Source organism: Artemia franciscana, chromosome 14, assembly GCF_032884065.1.
Source record: "Artemia franciscana chromosome 14, ASM3288406v1, whole genome shotgun sequence".
Lineage (NCBI taxonomy): Eukaryota > Metazoa > Arthropoda > Branchiopoda > Anostraca > Artemiidae > Artemia > Artemia franciscana.
In genome coordinates, this window is record NC_088876.1 from 34290512 (window position 1) to 34307656 (window position 17145).

The 17145-nt window shown below is 35.4% G+C and overlaps 1 protein-coding gene across 3 annotated transcripts in view; it reads right to left on the reverse strand.

The window, feature by feature from the left end:
* Window positions 1–17145, reverse strand: part of LOC136035630 (activin receptor type-2A-like) — a 130434-nt gene that overhangs the window by 74821 nt on the left and 38468 nt on the right. For all 3 annotated transcript variants that reach the window (XM_065717526.1, XM_065717524.1, XM_065717525.1), the window contains exons 3-4: window positions 12604–12710; window positions 3081–3192 (exon numbers count right to left, since the gene is read on the reverse strand). In XM_065717526.1, coding sequence (XP_065573598.1) covers window positions 3081–3192; window positions 12604–12710 — 219 coding nt within the window. The remainder of the gene's footprint in view (window positions 1–3080; window positions 3193–12603; window positions 12711–17145) is intronic.

A 17145-nucleotide genomic window follows, 5' to 3' on the forward strand; every position in this document is an offset into this window, starting at 1 on the left:
AAACGCTAAAACTATTAATTTTTTTATTTATAATATGCGGCTTCTTCTATTAATCAAATTATCATATTTTCTTCTGTTATTATCCATGCTTAACATCCTTCTGAAGTAATATTTTATTTGGGAGGTTAGGTAATAAAACAGAATCCAGAAGTAAAAAGCGTTTTAGTGTGGGATTTTTTTTTCAAAAAATCAAATTAATTAGAGATAACAGCACACGTTTACGTTTCAGGTCGTCTCCCTATTCAGAACAAGAGCTAAGAGCTCATATGGCACTGGTGACGAGGCGAGAAGAGCTAAGAGCCAAGAGATCATATGGTATGAGCTCTAACAAAATTCTATGAATCAATAGATTGATTTAAAAAGGAAAATAAGAGGCTTAATGCCGGTCAGGATTTAAAATAAGAGCTCTGAGTCACGATGTCCTTCTAAATATCAAAATTCATTAAGATCCGATCACCCACTCGTAAGTTATAAATACCTAATTTTTTCTAATTTTTCCTCTCCCTTTAGTACCCCAGATGGTCGAATCTGGGAAAACGACTATATAAAGTCAAATTGTGCACCTCCCTGACGCGCCTACCAATTTTCATCGTTCTAGCACGTCCAGAAGCACCAAACTCGCCAAATCACTGAACTCCCCCCCAACTTCTCCAAAGAGAGCGAATCCAGTAAGATTCTGTCAATCACGTATCAAGGACATTAGTTTATTCTATCCACCAAGCTTCATCCCGATTCCTCCACTCCAAGTGTTTTTCTAAGATTTCCCCCTCCAAGTCCCCCCATTGTCAAAAGATCTGGTCGGGATTTGAAATAAGAGCTCTGAGACATGGATTCCTTCTAAGAATCAAATTTCGTTAAGATCCGATCATCTATTCATAAGATAAAAATACCCCAATTTTCACGTTTTCCAAGAATTCCGGTTTCCCCCTCCAACTCCCCCCAATATACCAGGATCTGGTCGGAATTTAAAATTAGAACTTTAAAGCACAAGATCCTTCTAAATATCAAATTTCATTAAGATCTGGTCACCCTTTCGTAAGTTACAAATACCTCAATTTTCAAAACTACCCCCCCCTCCCAATTCCACCAAAGAGAGCAGATCCGGTCCGGTTATGTCAGTCACATATCTTAGACAGGTTTCTATTCTTCCCATCCAGTTTCATCCTGATCTCACCGCTTTCAGTGTTTTCTAAGATTTCCGGTCCTCCCCCCAACTGCCCCTCCCCAATTACGCTTGATCCGGTTGAGATTTAAAATAAGAGATCTGAGTTACGAGGTCCTTCTAAATATGAAGTTTCACGAAGATCCGATCACTCCTTCGTAAGCTAAAAATACGTCATTTTCTCTTATTTTTCAGAAATAACCCCCCCCCCCAACTACCCCAAAAGGGAGCGGATCCGTTCCGTTTAAGTCAATCATATATCTAGGACTTGTGTTTATTTTTCCCACCAAGTTTCATCCCGATCCCTCCACTCTAAGTGTTTTCAAAGTTTTAGGTTTCCCCCTCCCAAATCCCCCCCCAAGGTCACCAGATTCGGTCGGGACTTAAAATAAGAGCTCTGAGATACGATATCCTTCTAAACATCAAATTTCATTGAGATCCGATCGCCCGTTCGTAAGTTAAAAATACCTCATTTTTTCTAATTTTTCAGAATTAGCCCCCCCCTAGCTACCCCATAGAGAGCGGATCCGTTCCGATTATGTCAATCATGTATCTGGGGCTTGTGCTTAATTTTCCCATCAAGTTTCATCCCGATCCCTCCACTCCAAGTGTTTTCCAAGATTTTAGGTTTCCCCCCTCCAACTCCCCCCAATGTCATCAGATCCGGTCAGGATTTAAAATCAGAGCTCTGAGACACAATATCATTCCAAACATCAAATTTCATTAAGATCCAATCACCCACTCATAAGTTAAAAATGCTTCATTTTTCTTTATTTTCCGAATTAACAGGCCCCCCACTCCCCCCAGATGGTCAAATCGGGAAAATGACTATTTCTAATTTAATCTGGTCTGGTCCCTGATACACTTGCCAAATGTTTATTTTGTTAAATTTTCCGTGTTCATCTCAAACAACACGAAAAACATTTTATTGGCAATTTCAAACATAATTTCAGTGTGTTTGTTTTGTTAAATTTTCCCTGTATTCATCTCAAACAATACGAAAAACATTTTATTGGAAATTCCGAGCATAATTTCAGTGTGTTTAATTGGTTAAATTTTCCCTGTGTTCATCTCAAACAACACGAAAAATATTTTATTGGCAATTTCAAACATAATTTCAGTGTGTTTGTTTTGTTAAATTTTCCCTGTATTCACCTCAAAGAACACGAAAAACATTTTATTGGAAATTCCGAGCATAATTTCAGTATGTTTATTTTGTTAAATTTTCCGTGTTCATCTCAAACAACACAAAGAACATTTTATTGGAAGTTTTAAACATAATTTCAGCGTGTCTGTTTTGTAAAATTGTCCCTGTGTTTATATCAAACAACACAAAAACGTTTTATTGGAAATTTCAACTATAACTTCACCGCTTCTATTTTGTTTATTTTTTCCTGTATTCACCTCAAAAACACGAAAAATGTTTTCTCAAGACTAGACTTAAAGCCAGACGTGAGTGATTTACTGGATATTAAGTTATCAGCAAATAAAGACAGAATATTATTCCAAAGATTATCCATCTATTGAGCTCTTAGAATATTATCAATAAATAAATAATAATTTATAATTAAATGACTAATGATAAAATACCAGACAGACAACCTAGTTTTTCAGACTTTAGTTTCATTTGTTGCCTTTTGCATGGTGAAAATTGCGATATTTGAAACCATTAAGACGTGTTTTTTTTTTCGGTTTTTGTTGTTTCCTACCTTATAATATGTTTAGTTTACTTTAGTTTGTGTCTTTTGCTCAGTTGACAAAGGCTTCCGGGTGTGAAGCCGGAATATTCGAACTTTTATTATTATTAATTAAAAGCATTTGTTGTTGTTGTGATTTTCCAGTTTTATTTGAAATATTATACCCGTTCATCTATGTTTTCATTTCGTTTTATTCGTAAAATCACTAATAATCAAATTACCTTTGCGGAGGATAGTCGAGATGTAATTTGACTGTTCATCAAGTTTGTATTCCCAAAGGGCGAAACAGGCATTTGAACTATTTTCACAGTGGTCCACACGTTGGTTTTCTGACTGAAAAAAAAAACAGAACTTAGTAATTACCCCTTAACCCTGCCAGATAAAAATAAAAATTACTTTAGGATAACCAGAAGACAGCATATGATCTAGATTTCTAAAACAGAGAGAAAAAAAGAGAACAAAATAACAAAATTACAAGAAAAAACAATCACCCAAAATATTTCAGACATCAAAAAAGACAATTGAAGAGACGGTAAAAATGTTTTTTCTCAAACGACAAACATTACTCTAGCGTTGGACTGCAAGGTGTCAGATCAACTACCTTTTGAGGGAAAAAACAACAACTACCGAAGGTTACCAGAAAGTATCAAACAGCTCGTGGTAACGAACGTAGTAAGGAGCGACCCGGCTCAATAGAAACCAAAACTCAACAAAATGGAATTTTGATACCAATAGCTACATCAAAAGAATTACATTTTAATGCTGATTTTAAATATATAAGTTTCATCACGTTTAGTCTTACCCATCAAAAGTTACGAGCCTGAGAAAATTTGTCTTATTTTAGAAAATAGGGGAAAACACCCCCTAAAAGTCATAGAATCTTAACGAAAATCACACCATCAGATTCAGCGTATCAGAGAATCTTTTTGTAGGAGTTTCAAGCTCCTATCTACAAAAATGTAGAATTTGTATTTTTTCCAGAAGGCAGATCACGGATGCGTGTTTATTTGTTTGGGTTGTGTTTTTTTTTCCAGGGGTGATCGTATCGACCCAGTGGTCCTAGAGTGTTGCGAGAGGGCTCTTTCTAACGGAAATGAAAAGTTCTAATGCCCTTTTTAAGTGACCAAAAAATTGGAGGGCACATAGGCCCCCTCCCACGCAAATTATTTTCCCAAAGTCAAAGGCTCAAAATTCTGAGATAGCCATTTCCTTCAACGTAATCGAAAAACCTTACAACTATGTCTTTGGGGACGACTTACTCCCCCACAGTCCCCGTGGGAGGGGCTACAAGTTACAAACTTTGACCAGTGCTTACATATACTAACGGTTATTGGGAAGTGTACAGACGTTAACAGGGGGATTTTTTGGTTGGGGTAGGGGTTGAGAAGAGGAGGATATGCTGGGGAAACTTTCCATCGAGGAATTTATCGTGGGGGAAGAAAATTTCCATGAAGGGAGCGCAAGATATTCTAGTATTATTTAAAAAAAAATGAAAAAATAAATATGAAAAAGTTTTTTTCAGCTGGAAGTAAGGAGCAGCATTAAAACTTAAAACGAACAGAAATTATTATGCATATGAGGGGCTCACCTCCTCCTAATACCTTGCTCTTTACGCTAAGGTATTTTTGGTAATTTCAACAATTTATTCTATGGCTTTTGTGATTCAGGGGTCATTCTTAATGAGTTGGGACAAAATTTTAGCTTTAGTTTAAAGAGCGAGGTAGTAACAAGGGGTTGAACCCCCTCATATATGTAATAAAAACATGAGAATACAAAAGTTCGTTACGTAGGCTTATTTATAAGTTACGTGTATCTTTTACTAATAAAAACATTTGTAAAAAATTAAAAGTTCTAGTTGCCTTTTTAAGTAACCAAAAAATCGGAGGGCAACTAGGCTTCCTCCCCCGCTCTTTCTTTTCTCAAAATCATTCGATCAAAACTACGAGAAAGCCATTTAGCCAAAAAAAAAAAAAAAATAATGCAAATTTCGTTTTAATTATTCCTCTGCGGAGAGCCAAAATCAAAACATGCATTGATTCAAAAACGATCAGAAATTAAATAAAAAAACAAGTTTTTTTTTAACTGAAAGTAAGGAGGGACATTAAAACTTAAAACGAACAAAAATTACTTCGTATATGAAAGTGGCTGCTTCCTCATCAACGCCCCGCTCTTTACGCTAAAGTTTTTTACTGTTTTAAAAGAAGAGTTGAGAGAAAGAGTTGGTATACCAGAAAAATACATTAAAGTGATCTGCGCTATGTACGAGAATAATACTGCTGCGGTTAAGGTAGGAAATGAGGTTAGCAACTGGTTTTGTATTAAATCGGGAGTTAAGCAGGGTTGTGTTCTATCCCCCTTTATATGGATCATTTTGATGGACTTCGTCTTAAGGAGCACAGAAAAGGCAATTGGAGACCATGGAATCAAATGGGGAGGAAGAACGCTCCTGGACTTAGATTATGCTGATGATTTAAGCATTTTAGATGAAAGTGTGAGCAAAATGAATGAATTTTTAGAGGTTTTACGAGTTCAGGGTGCTAAAATAGGCTTGAAAATTAATGTTAAGAAGACTAAGTCACTAAGGCTAGGAATAAGTGAAGATGAACAGGTGACATTAGGTAACGAAAAGATTGATCAGGTTGGGAGCTTCAGTTACCTTGGTAGTATTATTAGTAAAGATGGTGGGAGCAGTGAAGATGTTAAAAGTAGAATTGCTAAAGCTCAGGGTGTTTTTTCAGTTAAAAAAAATTTGGAAGAATAGAAAGATAAGCCTACAAACCAAGATTAGAATATTGGAAGCTACAGTGATGACAGTGGTCAAATATGGCTCTGAAGCATGGGCACCCGGGTACCCGGCCGACTGACCGTATTTCAAACAGTAGGTTGTACGAAAAGTGTGGTTCAATCCCGCTTTCTGGGGCTATAATGAAAGAAAGGTTGAGATGGCTAGGCCACGTTCTACGGATGAAGGATGACAGATTACCGAAGATTGTCCTTTTTGGCCAACCGTCTGGGGCTACACGGAAAGCAAATCGTCCTTGCCTGGGTTGGGAGGATGTCATAAATAAAGATTTAAAGGAAATGGGAACTTCCTGGGAGGGTGTAAAGAGGGAGGCTTTAAATAGATTAGGTTCGAGGAGGAGCGTGCATAGCTGTGTTGGCCTCAGGCGGCTTGGTGCTGCAGTGAGTTATTAGTAGTAGTAGTAGTAAAGAGCGGAGCGTTGATGAGGAAGCAGCCCCTTTCATATACGAAGTAATTTTAAACAATTCCTGGTAACGAACCGTAGTAAGGAGCGACCCGGCTCAATAGTAAACGAAACTCAAAAAATCGGAATTCTGATGCTAAAAGATACATCAAAAGAATCGAATTTACTCCTTACTTTCGGATTTACTCCTTACTTTCAGTTAAAAAAAAACTTGTTTTTTTATTTAATTTTGCAGACTATTATTTTTGCGTTTTTCATTAAATTTTGTCGAATTTAGTTTCCAGCGGTACTACTTTTCAACGCATGCATTTCAACTCAGCCGTTGAAAAAGGATCCATCATTTTAAGAAAATGAAAAGTTTTGACCATAGTATTATAACGAATTGAATGAATTTGGCTTATACGAGTATTTCTGCATTTCCATTGCACCTACTGAATATCAGCCGTTTCAAGTAAGAAAAACAAACGGCTCGCAACTTTTCTCAGGTTTTTAACTTTTAATGGGCAAGACTAAACTTGCTGAATCTTAAATATTTGAAATCAGCATAAAAATCCAATCCTTCTCATCTATATATTGGTATCAAAATTCCGTTTTTTAGAGTTTCGATTACTATTGAGCCGGGTCACTCCTTACTTACAGTTCGTTACCATGAACTGTTTGATGAAGTTCTATAGGTTTTAACCTTAGTATTATAACGGACTGAATGAATTTGGCTTATGCGAGCAGTTCAGCGTTTTCGTTGCACCTACTGAATATCAGCCGTTTTAAGTAAGAAAAACAATCGATGCTGTGTGAAATTAAGTCTATAAATACCTATTACTTCAATGCAGCATGGGTCAAAGGTTCAAAACAGTTGACAACGATATTTCTCGTCCTTTCTACCATTTTGAGACCCCTAATCTAACTTAAATTACTACAATACAATATATGCCAGATTTCTTTTATATTTGCTCGTTGTAGCTCAAGTGGTTTCACTTAGGCCTAAGCTGACACGTTTCTTATAGAACATCTCAAGACCTCCTGTAGAAAACAATGGTTCCAGCAAACATTGCGGAGGAACTTTTCTTCGGGTTGGGTGGGGGGAGGGGCAGCAGTCCTTAGCTCAACCGGCAAGAATGAAAATTCAAGACTAATTCTGGTATGGAGATCACAAGCAGTTAAAGAAAACTATTTGATTGTTAGTCTTTATTTATTCCTTTTTACTAAAGTGTAAAGTTTAACTATTCGGCTGGTTGTCTATTGAGTTTCTTTCTTAAGCTATTAGTGTATCAAGTTTGCAGTATATGAGCTTCTCAAAATCTTCGTTTCTTTCTTCAAGTGTTTTTTTTTTCTCCTTTAGCAAAGTGCAGTTTCAATATTTGGTTTGCTCAGTCTTTACTTCTGAGCCTTCATGTTTTAATTGCAATGATATTACTTAAAATTGATTAACATTAATAGATTAATTAATGAAATGAAAGAATGAGTTTGTTGCTTATATATACCTATATTGAAATGTGCATGTCAACAATCAAAACAGATCAATTATAAATTTATCTTTATAAATTTAATTTCTGATTGCTTTTAAGTGATACCGGAAAATCCGGTTCTCTCCATGAAAAATTCCGGTACTTGTCTATTATGTGGCCGGTACGGTACTATTATCCGGTACTTGTCTACTATTATGTGTCCGGTATGGTACTATTGTCCGGTACTTGTCTACTAGTATGTGTCCGGTACGGTACTATTATCCGGTACTTGTCTACTTGTGTATTATGCGCCACTTAAGTTTACGCTGTGTAAAACTTGACGATAAACCGGTTTCTTCGTTACTTTGGAAACAAATTTGGGCTATATATTTGCACATTAGGGGGGGGGGGGTAAAGTATATTGGGTCTGCATGCAAGATGTGCTAGGTACAATTATTCTGCATATCATGAAGTAAGAATTATTTTCTGACTTCAAAATGTCCAAATACTCAACCCCCCCCCCTCATGTGCAAATATATAGCCCAAATTAAATATTCCAATCTATTATGTTACTTCTCTTTGGCTTGTTTCACGCTAAGTAGAAAGAAACTAACAAAGAAGTCGGTTTGTTCTCAAGTTTTACACATGGTAAACTTGTGTTGGCCTCTGGCGGCTTGCTTATGCGGTGAGTTGTTAGTAGTTGTATTTTATTGAAGACTTAACCAAATTAATGCTTTAAGGGTACTTGCTAATCATCCCGAACCCACTCCAAGTTCTGATCTGAGTAAAACTGGTTTATATGTGTATTTCAATATGTGCCCGGTGATAATCAACTTAGCCTGAGGGAGATAAACTACAGTGTAGGTATGTTTGAAATAAATATTTAACACATAGAGTTGGCATTTTGGTTGGGCTAGGCACTTAATATAATGCGTTCTGGGCGGTCTTTTTTCCATAATTTTCTTCCCTAGTTTCAACAATTTTGTTATTAAAGTATTATGTTTTCATATTTAGGTATATTTTACTAGGATTAACCTAACTTCAATTCTTGGGCAGGGTCGGAATATTTAACGAGTAGCCTACCCTTTTAAGAAGGAAGTTGTTCCGAGACGCTTTTAAGAGGTCAAAATTTACTAATGAAAACCAATCGATAATTACTTTATTGGTATTAACAAGTTACCAATTACCATTGCCAGTTACCAATAATTTTTTGAAAAATAGGGCAATTTTACTAGACGAAGAATACCAAACAGTTCTTATTGTAGGAAATTAATATCTTGTATTTACATAAAAATGGGATGTAACCACGCATATAGATAACTCACCTTTACTACAAAAAACAATTTATTAAATGCCAAGGACAGTGAAAATGGAATTTGACTGCTTGAATATGGGAACTTACACAGCATTTTGTATCTTTTTTGTGCATTTTTATGGGGGGGGGGGTTCAAACCCGGTAGGATCCCTCGGGATGGGGCCTTGATCAAGCTATCTCGTCCATTTTATACTTTTTTCAGTTTTTGCGGCCAACCCGTATACAGTTGATTAAGCGGTAATGGCATAACTTGTAGAGCCGGACAAGACGTTCGACTAAATGACAGAAAATGACAAGACGTTCGACAAAATGACAAGACAAAAACGTTTTGACAAAACGTTAAATGACAAGACGTTCGACAAAACTAAAAGCTGATAGCTGCTTTTCCAAAAAAAAATATTAGGGAAAAAAACAAGTTTATCTTCTCACGTTTTTTGTCAGATAAAAATATTCACTTTTAATAAAACTAACATTATCAGAAACTGAATTTTATTTTTCGCTCAAGTGTAGCAGAATTTTCTCTTTAAAGTTGAGGAAAAGATAGTCCCTTGAATGTTCTTGTATACATGCTAAGAAAATGCAAGAAATCAGCTCAAAGAAATTAACACGGACGACTTGGTAGTTCCCATTGGTTCCATCCACTTTTATGACAAACTCGCCTACAAATAGGACGTAAAATTTCGTTGTCTTTTCAGTCAAATTTCACATTCAAACCACAAATCCTCGACAGATCTTGATGATGGCTACTCCCCTGGGAGAACTCGCTATTGGACACTTTCTCGTTGTGATGGTGACCTAACACTGAGGCTCGAAAATTATTTTGAACTTTCCCGCCTAAATGTCTGAAATTTTAGGGACGAAATGCTCTGTTAAATAAACTGGTTAGCTTTGCTTAGTTATTTGCAAAAATAAACCTGGCAACACTGACGAAAATGTGATGCTACCCTAAAAACTTTATAAGTTAGAAACAACCAAAATACAAATCTAAGAAAATCTCAGTTTTCAGTTATGAACAGACCCAAAATATGTCCACGGGCAAATAATGTTTTTGTTTTTATGTTGCTGGCATTCTAAGACCCACGAAATTAACCACCGGTTTTCCGAGCAATAAAAAAATCATCTTTAAGCTTAGCATGCTTGTTTCAATTCCGCAAAAAAAAAATCAAAAGCGATTTCTCACAAAGATAGATCGCTTGACAAGTCTGAACATTTTTTTTTTTGTCTGGCGATCTAATTGGGTGATTCAAACGATCCACCGAGGAAAAAACAGAGATCGGAAAAAAACTAATAAAACACCAGACTGGTTTAATTTCGTTATCTGAGTTGCGTCTGACATGATGACCCCGTGCGAAGTCATCAATTATGTCGCATTTAAAGATGTGGGACAGCTAATAGTACGCAATTCTGCAATGGCGTCATATAAAGAATACTTGCACCACTAACATGATTGAGGGGCTATCCACTTTTCAAGACCTGGTATACATCTCAAAGTGCCATGTTTGCCACACAGTTCTGCCAAGCCTGGCAGTGTCTCAGCACAGATTGGCATGATCCCTACAATACTTGGCAAAGTCCCCACAGCGTTTGGCAAATTTCGCCACGCTTGTCATACTTTAACCATGTTTTGCACGTGCTACCTGATGCACGTGATTTCAGAAAGTTGGCACCCCTCGAGCTTGACTCTTATGGGATCAGAACATTTTTCATAAGGGGAGGGGGTGAAGAGCAGTTAATTCTTCGGCTACAATTTTCCAACGATCCTCCAGGAAGGCGGGGGATTCCTTTTCTATAGATTTGATAGCCAACTGTCTAGCATAAAGTTCAGATTTTCTATTTTTTGGTGATATCATACAAAAAAAAAATAGTGGAGAAAATTAACAAACCTCAAGAGTGAACTTTTAATGTACCTGATTTATATATATATATATATATATATATATATATATATATATATATATATATATATATATATATATATATATATATATATATATATATATATATATATATATATATATATATATATCATGAAAAGAGAAATCACCAATGCAACAGCACAAACACACAAAAAAAAAGAGACAGAAGGAGAAAAGGAAGACTATTTTCCTAAATTAGTGATATATATATATACTTTTTTTTGTTACCTAAAGAAGAAGCATTCCAAGAGAAGTATTTTTCTGCAAACACATCTGTAAATCTGGAAACTGATTACTACCCTCTAAATTGGACCAAAATATTAATGTGGACAGTGGTAGGTTTTTCTTTATATTTTCTTGTATATTTGTGTGCCAAGATAGAATATTGAATTTTCATCTCCTTGGGAAACTACGATAGAAACTGAAATATGGTTTTAATGGATAATCTACGGGCTAGAAGACTGGAAAATATAAATCCCTCTCTGAGACTGGAAATATAAATCCAGCATTTTTGAAATGTGTTACAGTCTATTGTTATTTTGCATACAAGTTCAGCATTATAAAATGTACGTGTCAGGGGTAGCTTCAAGGGTGACCTCCCTTGACAACTCCATATTCATCTCCTCGACCTCTAATATAAAGTATGAAAATTTGGGCCTAAAATGCGCTTTCCAGGTCTTTAGGCACCATCCTCCCCTGCAAAAAGACATTGTGATTTATCATCTTTGAAGTGACACAAAACTTCTTAACACTGCGTAACTTAGCATTATTGGTTACCAGGGCCGTATCCTGTTTTTTTTTTTTTTTTGAATGGGTTTTGTATAAAGAATTTCTTCGGGGGGGGGGTTATTATTTACCCATGGCCTATTATACCGTTCACTATTTGTGGGCCACAAGCAGGTACATAGCGGAATGGCCTTCGAACATGAAAGGTTATAAAATTAGCTTTTCAAGGTTTCTAAACCGAACAACAATCTCAAATTTTCCATTTACATTTTGATAGCATATTGGCCCTATCTGGGCTGAAGTCACTGATTCACAGGAAAAAAATGACAGAGAACAATACTTTAATGAAGCGGGGTCTCTTTCGTTACTAATAAGCAATAACGCTTCATATTTCTATTCAAATAAGTATCCTTCCAAGCCTAAAACCAACACCCCCCCCCAAAAAAAAAGAAAAGTTTCAATTCAATCCTCCTGGTGCTAGACAGGCACGTTTACACTTTTATGTCTAACCATGGCCTACTAATTGTGTTTTTGAAGACCTAGCAAGGAATTAGGGTCTTATTTTATATTTAAAAAAACTTTTAATTTCGGTTAGAGTATGCTGCTCTTTGGTTGCAGACCTTAGCAAGGTGGTACCTGGAATTGGGACTGAATTATAATCAAAATTCAACTTTATTGCTTCTAAAATTAAAGGCTAATTTCCATATTTTTCTTTTAGACTTATGCAACAAAAGGAATATAGTATTAGTATAGTAAAGTAAAAGTAAAAAAAGTGATGTAAAGTATAAAGTATAGTATAGTAAAAGGAACAAAAAAAGGAATATAGTATAGCAAAAGGAATATAGTATTAGTATAGAAAAGTAAAAGTATAAAGTAAAAAAGTACAGTATAGTAAAAGGAACAACAAAAGGAATACGGCATAATAAAAACAATATAGTAAGTAATTTAAAGTTCCCTTTCAAACGGAAAATTTAAGCTGCAGATTCCTATAAACTGCAAGTTTAGGGAGGAATTGGCCAAAACTGGAAATTATACAATAGCTCGGAAAATATCTTAAAGATCAGATCTCAACCCCCACGACTCAAAATTAACAAATATTGAAACAAAATAACTAAAAAAAAAATCATGGAACTTACACTTGGTTTGCTTGCAATTGAATCTACGAAAACTTGTAAAGAAGAATTTCCATTTCCTCCGTTCGCCTCACTCACACAGTACAGATAGTCTTCGTCTCCGACAGCCACTATAAATAAATACATTCGAATAGTGCAAAAATTAAAACCATCACACCTCACAGATAGTCTTCATTTCGGACATCCATTGACAACTAAATAAATACATTTGAGAGCAGTAAAATTAAAACTGCCCACCAATAGTGGCAAATTGTAGTCACCTGTTTCTTAGACCCTATTGACAGTTATCTCCGACAGCCACTATAAATAAATACATTCGAATAGTGCAAAAACTAAAACCATTACACCCCAGAGATAGTCTTTATTTCGGACATCCATTGACAACTAAATAAATACATTTGAGAACAGAAAAATTAAAACTGCCCACCAATAGTGGCAAATTGTGGTCATCTATTTTTTAGAGCCTATTGATAGTTATCTCCGACAGCCACTATAAATAAATACATTTGAAAACGACAAAAATTAAACCTGACCGCCAATAGTGGCAAATTGTGATCACCTATTTTGTAGAGGCTATTGATAGTCATCTTCGACAGCTATTGTAAATAAATACATTTGAAAATTGCAAAAATTAAAACCATTACACCCCATAAATCGTCTTCATCTCTGACAGCCAAATAAATGCATTTGAAAACAGCGAAAATTAAAACTGACCACCAGTAGTGGCAAATTGTGGCAGCCACAATAAATAAAATACATTTAAAAACGGCAAAAATTAGACCTGACCACCAATAGTGGCAAATTGTGGTCACCTATTTTTTAGAGCCAATTGATACTCATCTCGTACAGCCACTATAAATAAATACAATTGAAAACAGCAAAAATTAGACCTGACCACCAATAGTGGCAAATTATGATCACCTATTTTTTTAGAATCAATAGTCTTCAACTCCGACAGCTACTACCAATAAATACATTTAAAATGGCAAAACTTTAAACTAGCCACCAATAGTGTCAAATCCATCCTAATTTATTCATGGCCTCTCTCTTTATACCTTAGCAAGGAGTCCCAATTTCACTTAAACCTTTCCTTATGACATCCTCCCATCCCATTCAGCTGTGACCTGCTTTTCGTTTGGCCCTAGACGGTTACTCGATAAGGACTATCTTGGTCAATATATTGTCCTTATTCCACAGAAAGTGACCTAACATCTCAGGCTTTCTCTATAAACAAGTATTACGATCGTTTCACAATAGTTTCCGGAATTTTTTGGTAATCATTTTCATTTTCACAAGGTCACTTTAAGGGTGTATTTAAGGACTTACAATAAAACCTATGAAGAAAGTGATTAGCAGATTTGGAAAAAAAAAGATATATCGAGTCGTGTGGCCACATTCTCCCTAGCTAGATAATGGGTAACACCTCCAAAGTTAATTATACTTTTTCCATTTAATTATATTTATACTAGTATTATTATAGTAAATTATTACAATAGCTATAACGAAAATAATTATACTCTTTCCATTTTTATATTTTGTCTCTGTTTGATCATCTCTCTCTCTGTCTCCATTAATAAACATAAATTTGTATTACTAAAAATATAAGTAAATTGTGAATATCACCAAGAAAAATAAAAAAACAAAAAAATAAAAATAATAGAATGACCATATGAACGAAGAAAATTGACAATTGAATGACAAAACAAAGACCAAAACGTAGGCAATGAAAAGACAAAGGCATCATGTTGGGCATGAAAGCTCTAGACAAGAATTTAAGGTCGGAAAAGGGAACATTCTTTTGAGGAGAAGAGTTTCCGGGAATATATCATTCAGGTGATTAATCGCACTGGTGATTAATATCTAGATCTTTTTAATTTTGCTTATTCAGGGTGAGCAAAAACTGACTGACCCTTTTTATTCTTCAATATCTTTTTTATTTCTTCTTATTTTTGTTTTCTTGAATTTTTATGTTTTTCAGGTCCTGGAAATTAATTATGGAGAAATTCAGCACCGTACAAAGTACAGAAATTGCAAAATTTTACTATCAAAATCAAGGCTCAATAATTCAACGGCTATTTCAAAAAAGTTATTTGAAATTGAAATGGGTCAGTGACTTTTGGCCCACCCTGTATTTGATTATGAGTCACGGATTCATTTCTAGTTTCGCTGAAATGTAATGCTTTAATCTAAACATATTTTACAACATAGTCAGGAATGTAAACCCCAGTATATTTCAGAAGGGGGTGGAGTCAAAAGCACTTGACAGACCCTGATTTCTGAAAAGTAGTTTAGCAAGAAGGTGGATTAAAAGGATATCTTATATGTGCAACCGTCTTTTTGAGAAGGATGAGGTTGGTGTATTGGTAATAATTTAATAAAAAAAAAGAGGTCAATTTTTGTCAGCAGTAACAATAAATCACCACGATTTCACTGTACACAATGAATCTGCAATGTACTACTCAAAAAACACAAAATCGCAAAGAAAAGAAGAACGAGGACAGTTAACAGCCAGTGAAAAAATTGAAAATTATGCCAATATTTCGGCCAAGACATCCGCTTGACCGTCATCAGTGCAGAATAAACCGATAAAAATATAAAAAAAACCTCAACACAAAACTAAAATATGATGACCCTTTATCAGCAACGGTGAAAGGGTAACTGAATAAAAACCACAAGTCTAAATGACATTTCACAATATCATTTTACTTACAGCACTCTTAAAGGCTAATTACTATACATGTAGATTATCATCAAATATTTATTTGATTGTGCAACAAAAATTTGTGGATTTATATAAAAACGATCAGAATTAATAATTGTGTCATAAATGGGACTAAGAGAAGTATCTCCCGTGTCTCTATTGAGAGCTACCTTTTCGTGTATGTGCTTTTTTATCTCAACTACTTCCCTGAAAACTTGCATGAGAACTTTAACAAGGGCAATAATGGATGTGCTGTCAAATAAGACGAAATGGTGCGCACTATTGTACAAATGTTGAGGCAGAATAAAAAATATCAGCCCTTGGGTATAGCCTCATGGCCTTGTCTATTGAAGACCTATGTTTTAATAGCCTCTCCCCTAGTTGCTATTGGGCTCTTCCAATATAAAAACAGCCACAAGAACAGGGAATTCTATAAACACCACTACCCAGAATGGGGCTGGTTTTATCTTTGCCACTATTGAAAAAGCTCTGTATTTTATTTGAATGTTTAAAGGTCACATTAAGCTTATGTTTTCTTAATTATTCTTTTCAGTTTGTCACTCGAGTAGTAGGTACTAATCGCAACCACTAATATATGCCTGTGGTCATCGCTGACCCCCTGATTCGTTTCAGCGCCTACTAGGAGGGCTGCCCTCCTGATTTGCTTCAGCACCTACTAGGAGGCGGTGGCGCCCACTTTGGAAATCATTGTTCTAAGCATTTCTCTTACCATTGGGACAAAATACAGCTATTTGAGACGCAGTTGCATGGATGGGAGTAAATTACGATGGGAAGTATCAGATAACGCTCTTGTTTGTCATATGATATTCATGTCTCGATGGATGATGATTTCACTACCACTAGAAAAAGTGGATGGCTATGAGTTATGATACAACATCAACGTTCAAGATAACATAATGAAGAAAAAAGAATAATTACAGCCTTGTTTTAAAAAAAACTGTCTGATGGCATTTTATTCCTGTTTATTCAATTATTTTGCCAAGATCATCACACGAGAGGTCACGATTTTTGTTTATAATCCAAAGGAAGCCAATTATATAGCCTCTGATTACTTCATTCCAGCGAGAATAGATACAAATATTTCTTAATTGGATAATGTTCAAATTATTCCTGTTGAACTGCAAACTGAATTTTTTGCCCTGTTAGGGAGCCAATATATTAAGTCATCGCATTGCTTTGAATATCTTCTTTATCAAACCCAAGGCATTTCCAGCATTAGGTAGTGTTCCGGGCTAGAATCCCCCCTCCCAAAATACTACAAAGATTGTATCAAAACACAATATCAGGAAAAAAGGCTTAAATGCCCCCTCCCAAAACTTTTACCTGATTAGTAAAGCACAAAAAAGTACACAAACACATTTGTGATGTGTTTTTTAGTTTTTTGTATCCCCCCCCCCAAAAAAAAAGTCTCTCCCCCAAACAAAAATCTGGATACAGCCTTGCTTAATCCCATCCAGAATAGCTAAAAACTAGTCTTAACTGGAAGTTGTCCAAATTACTATAGTTCGATAAGAATTATGATTCTTTTAACGTAACTTTTTAAATCGCTAGTCTTCTGAAATAAAAATGACTTTTTGTCTTTAGGTACTTATCTATAATATTTTTTCGGAGACCAAACCAAGTGTTCACTGTTAGGAGTAAATCAGGGGTGAATCCAAGGGGCAAAATACCCAGATGGACACAAGCTGCACTAGTAAAAGGGGCAGAGGGACGATAAATACTGATGAGAACACAGGTTTAGTCGGTGCCACCCTACAAAAAAGGGTGTCATCCCTTATTATAGACTAAAATATAAAATGTACTAGGAACATCAAGAATTTGCG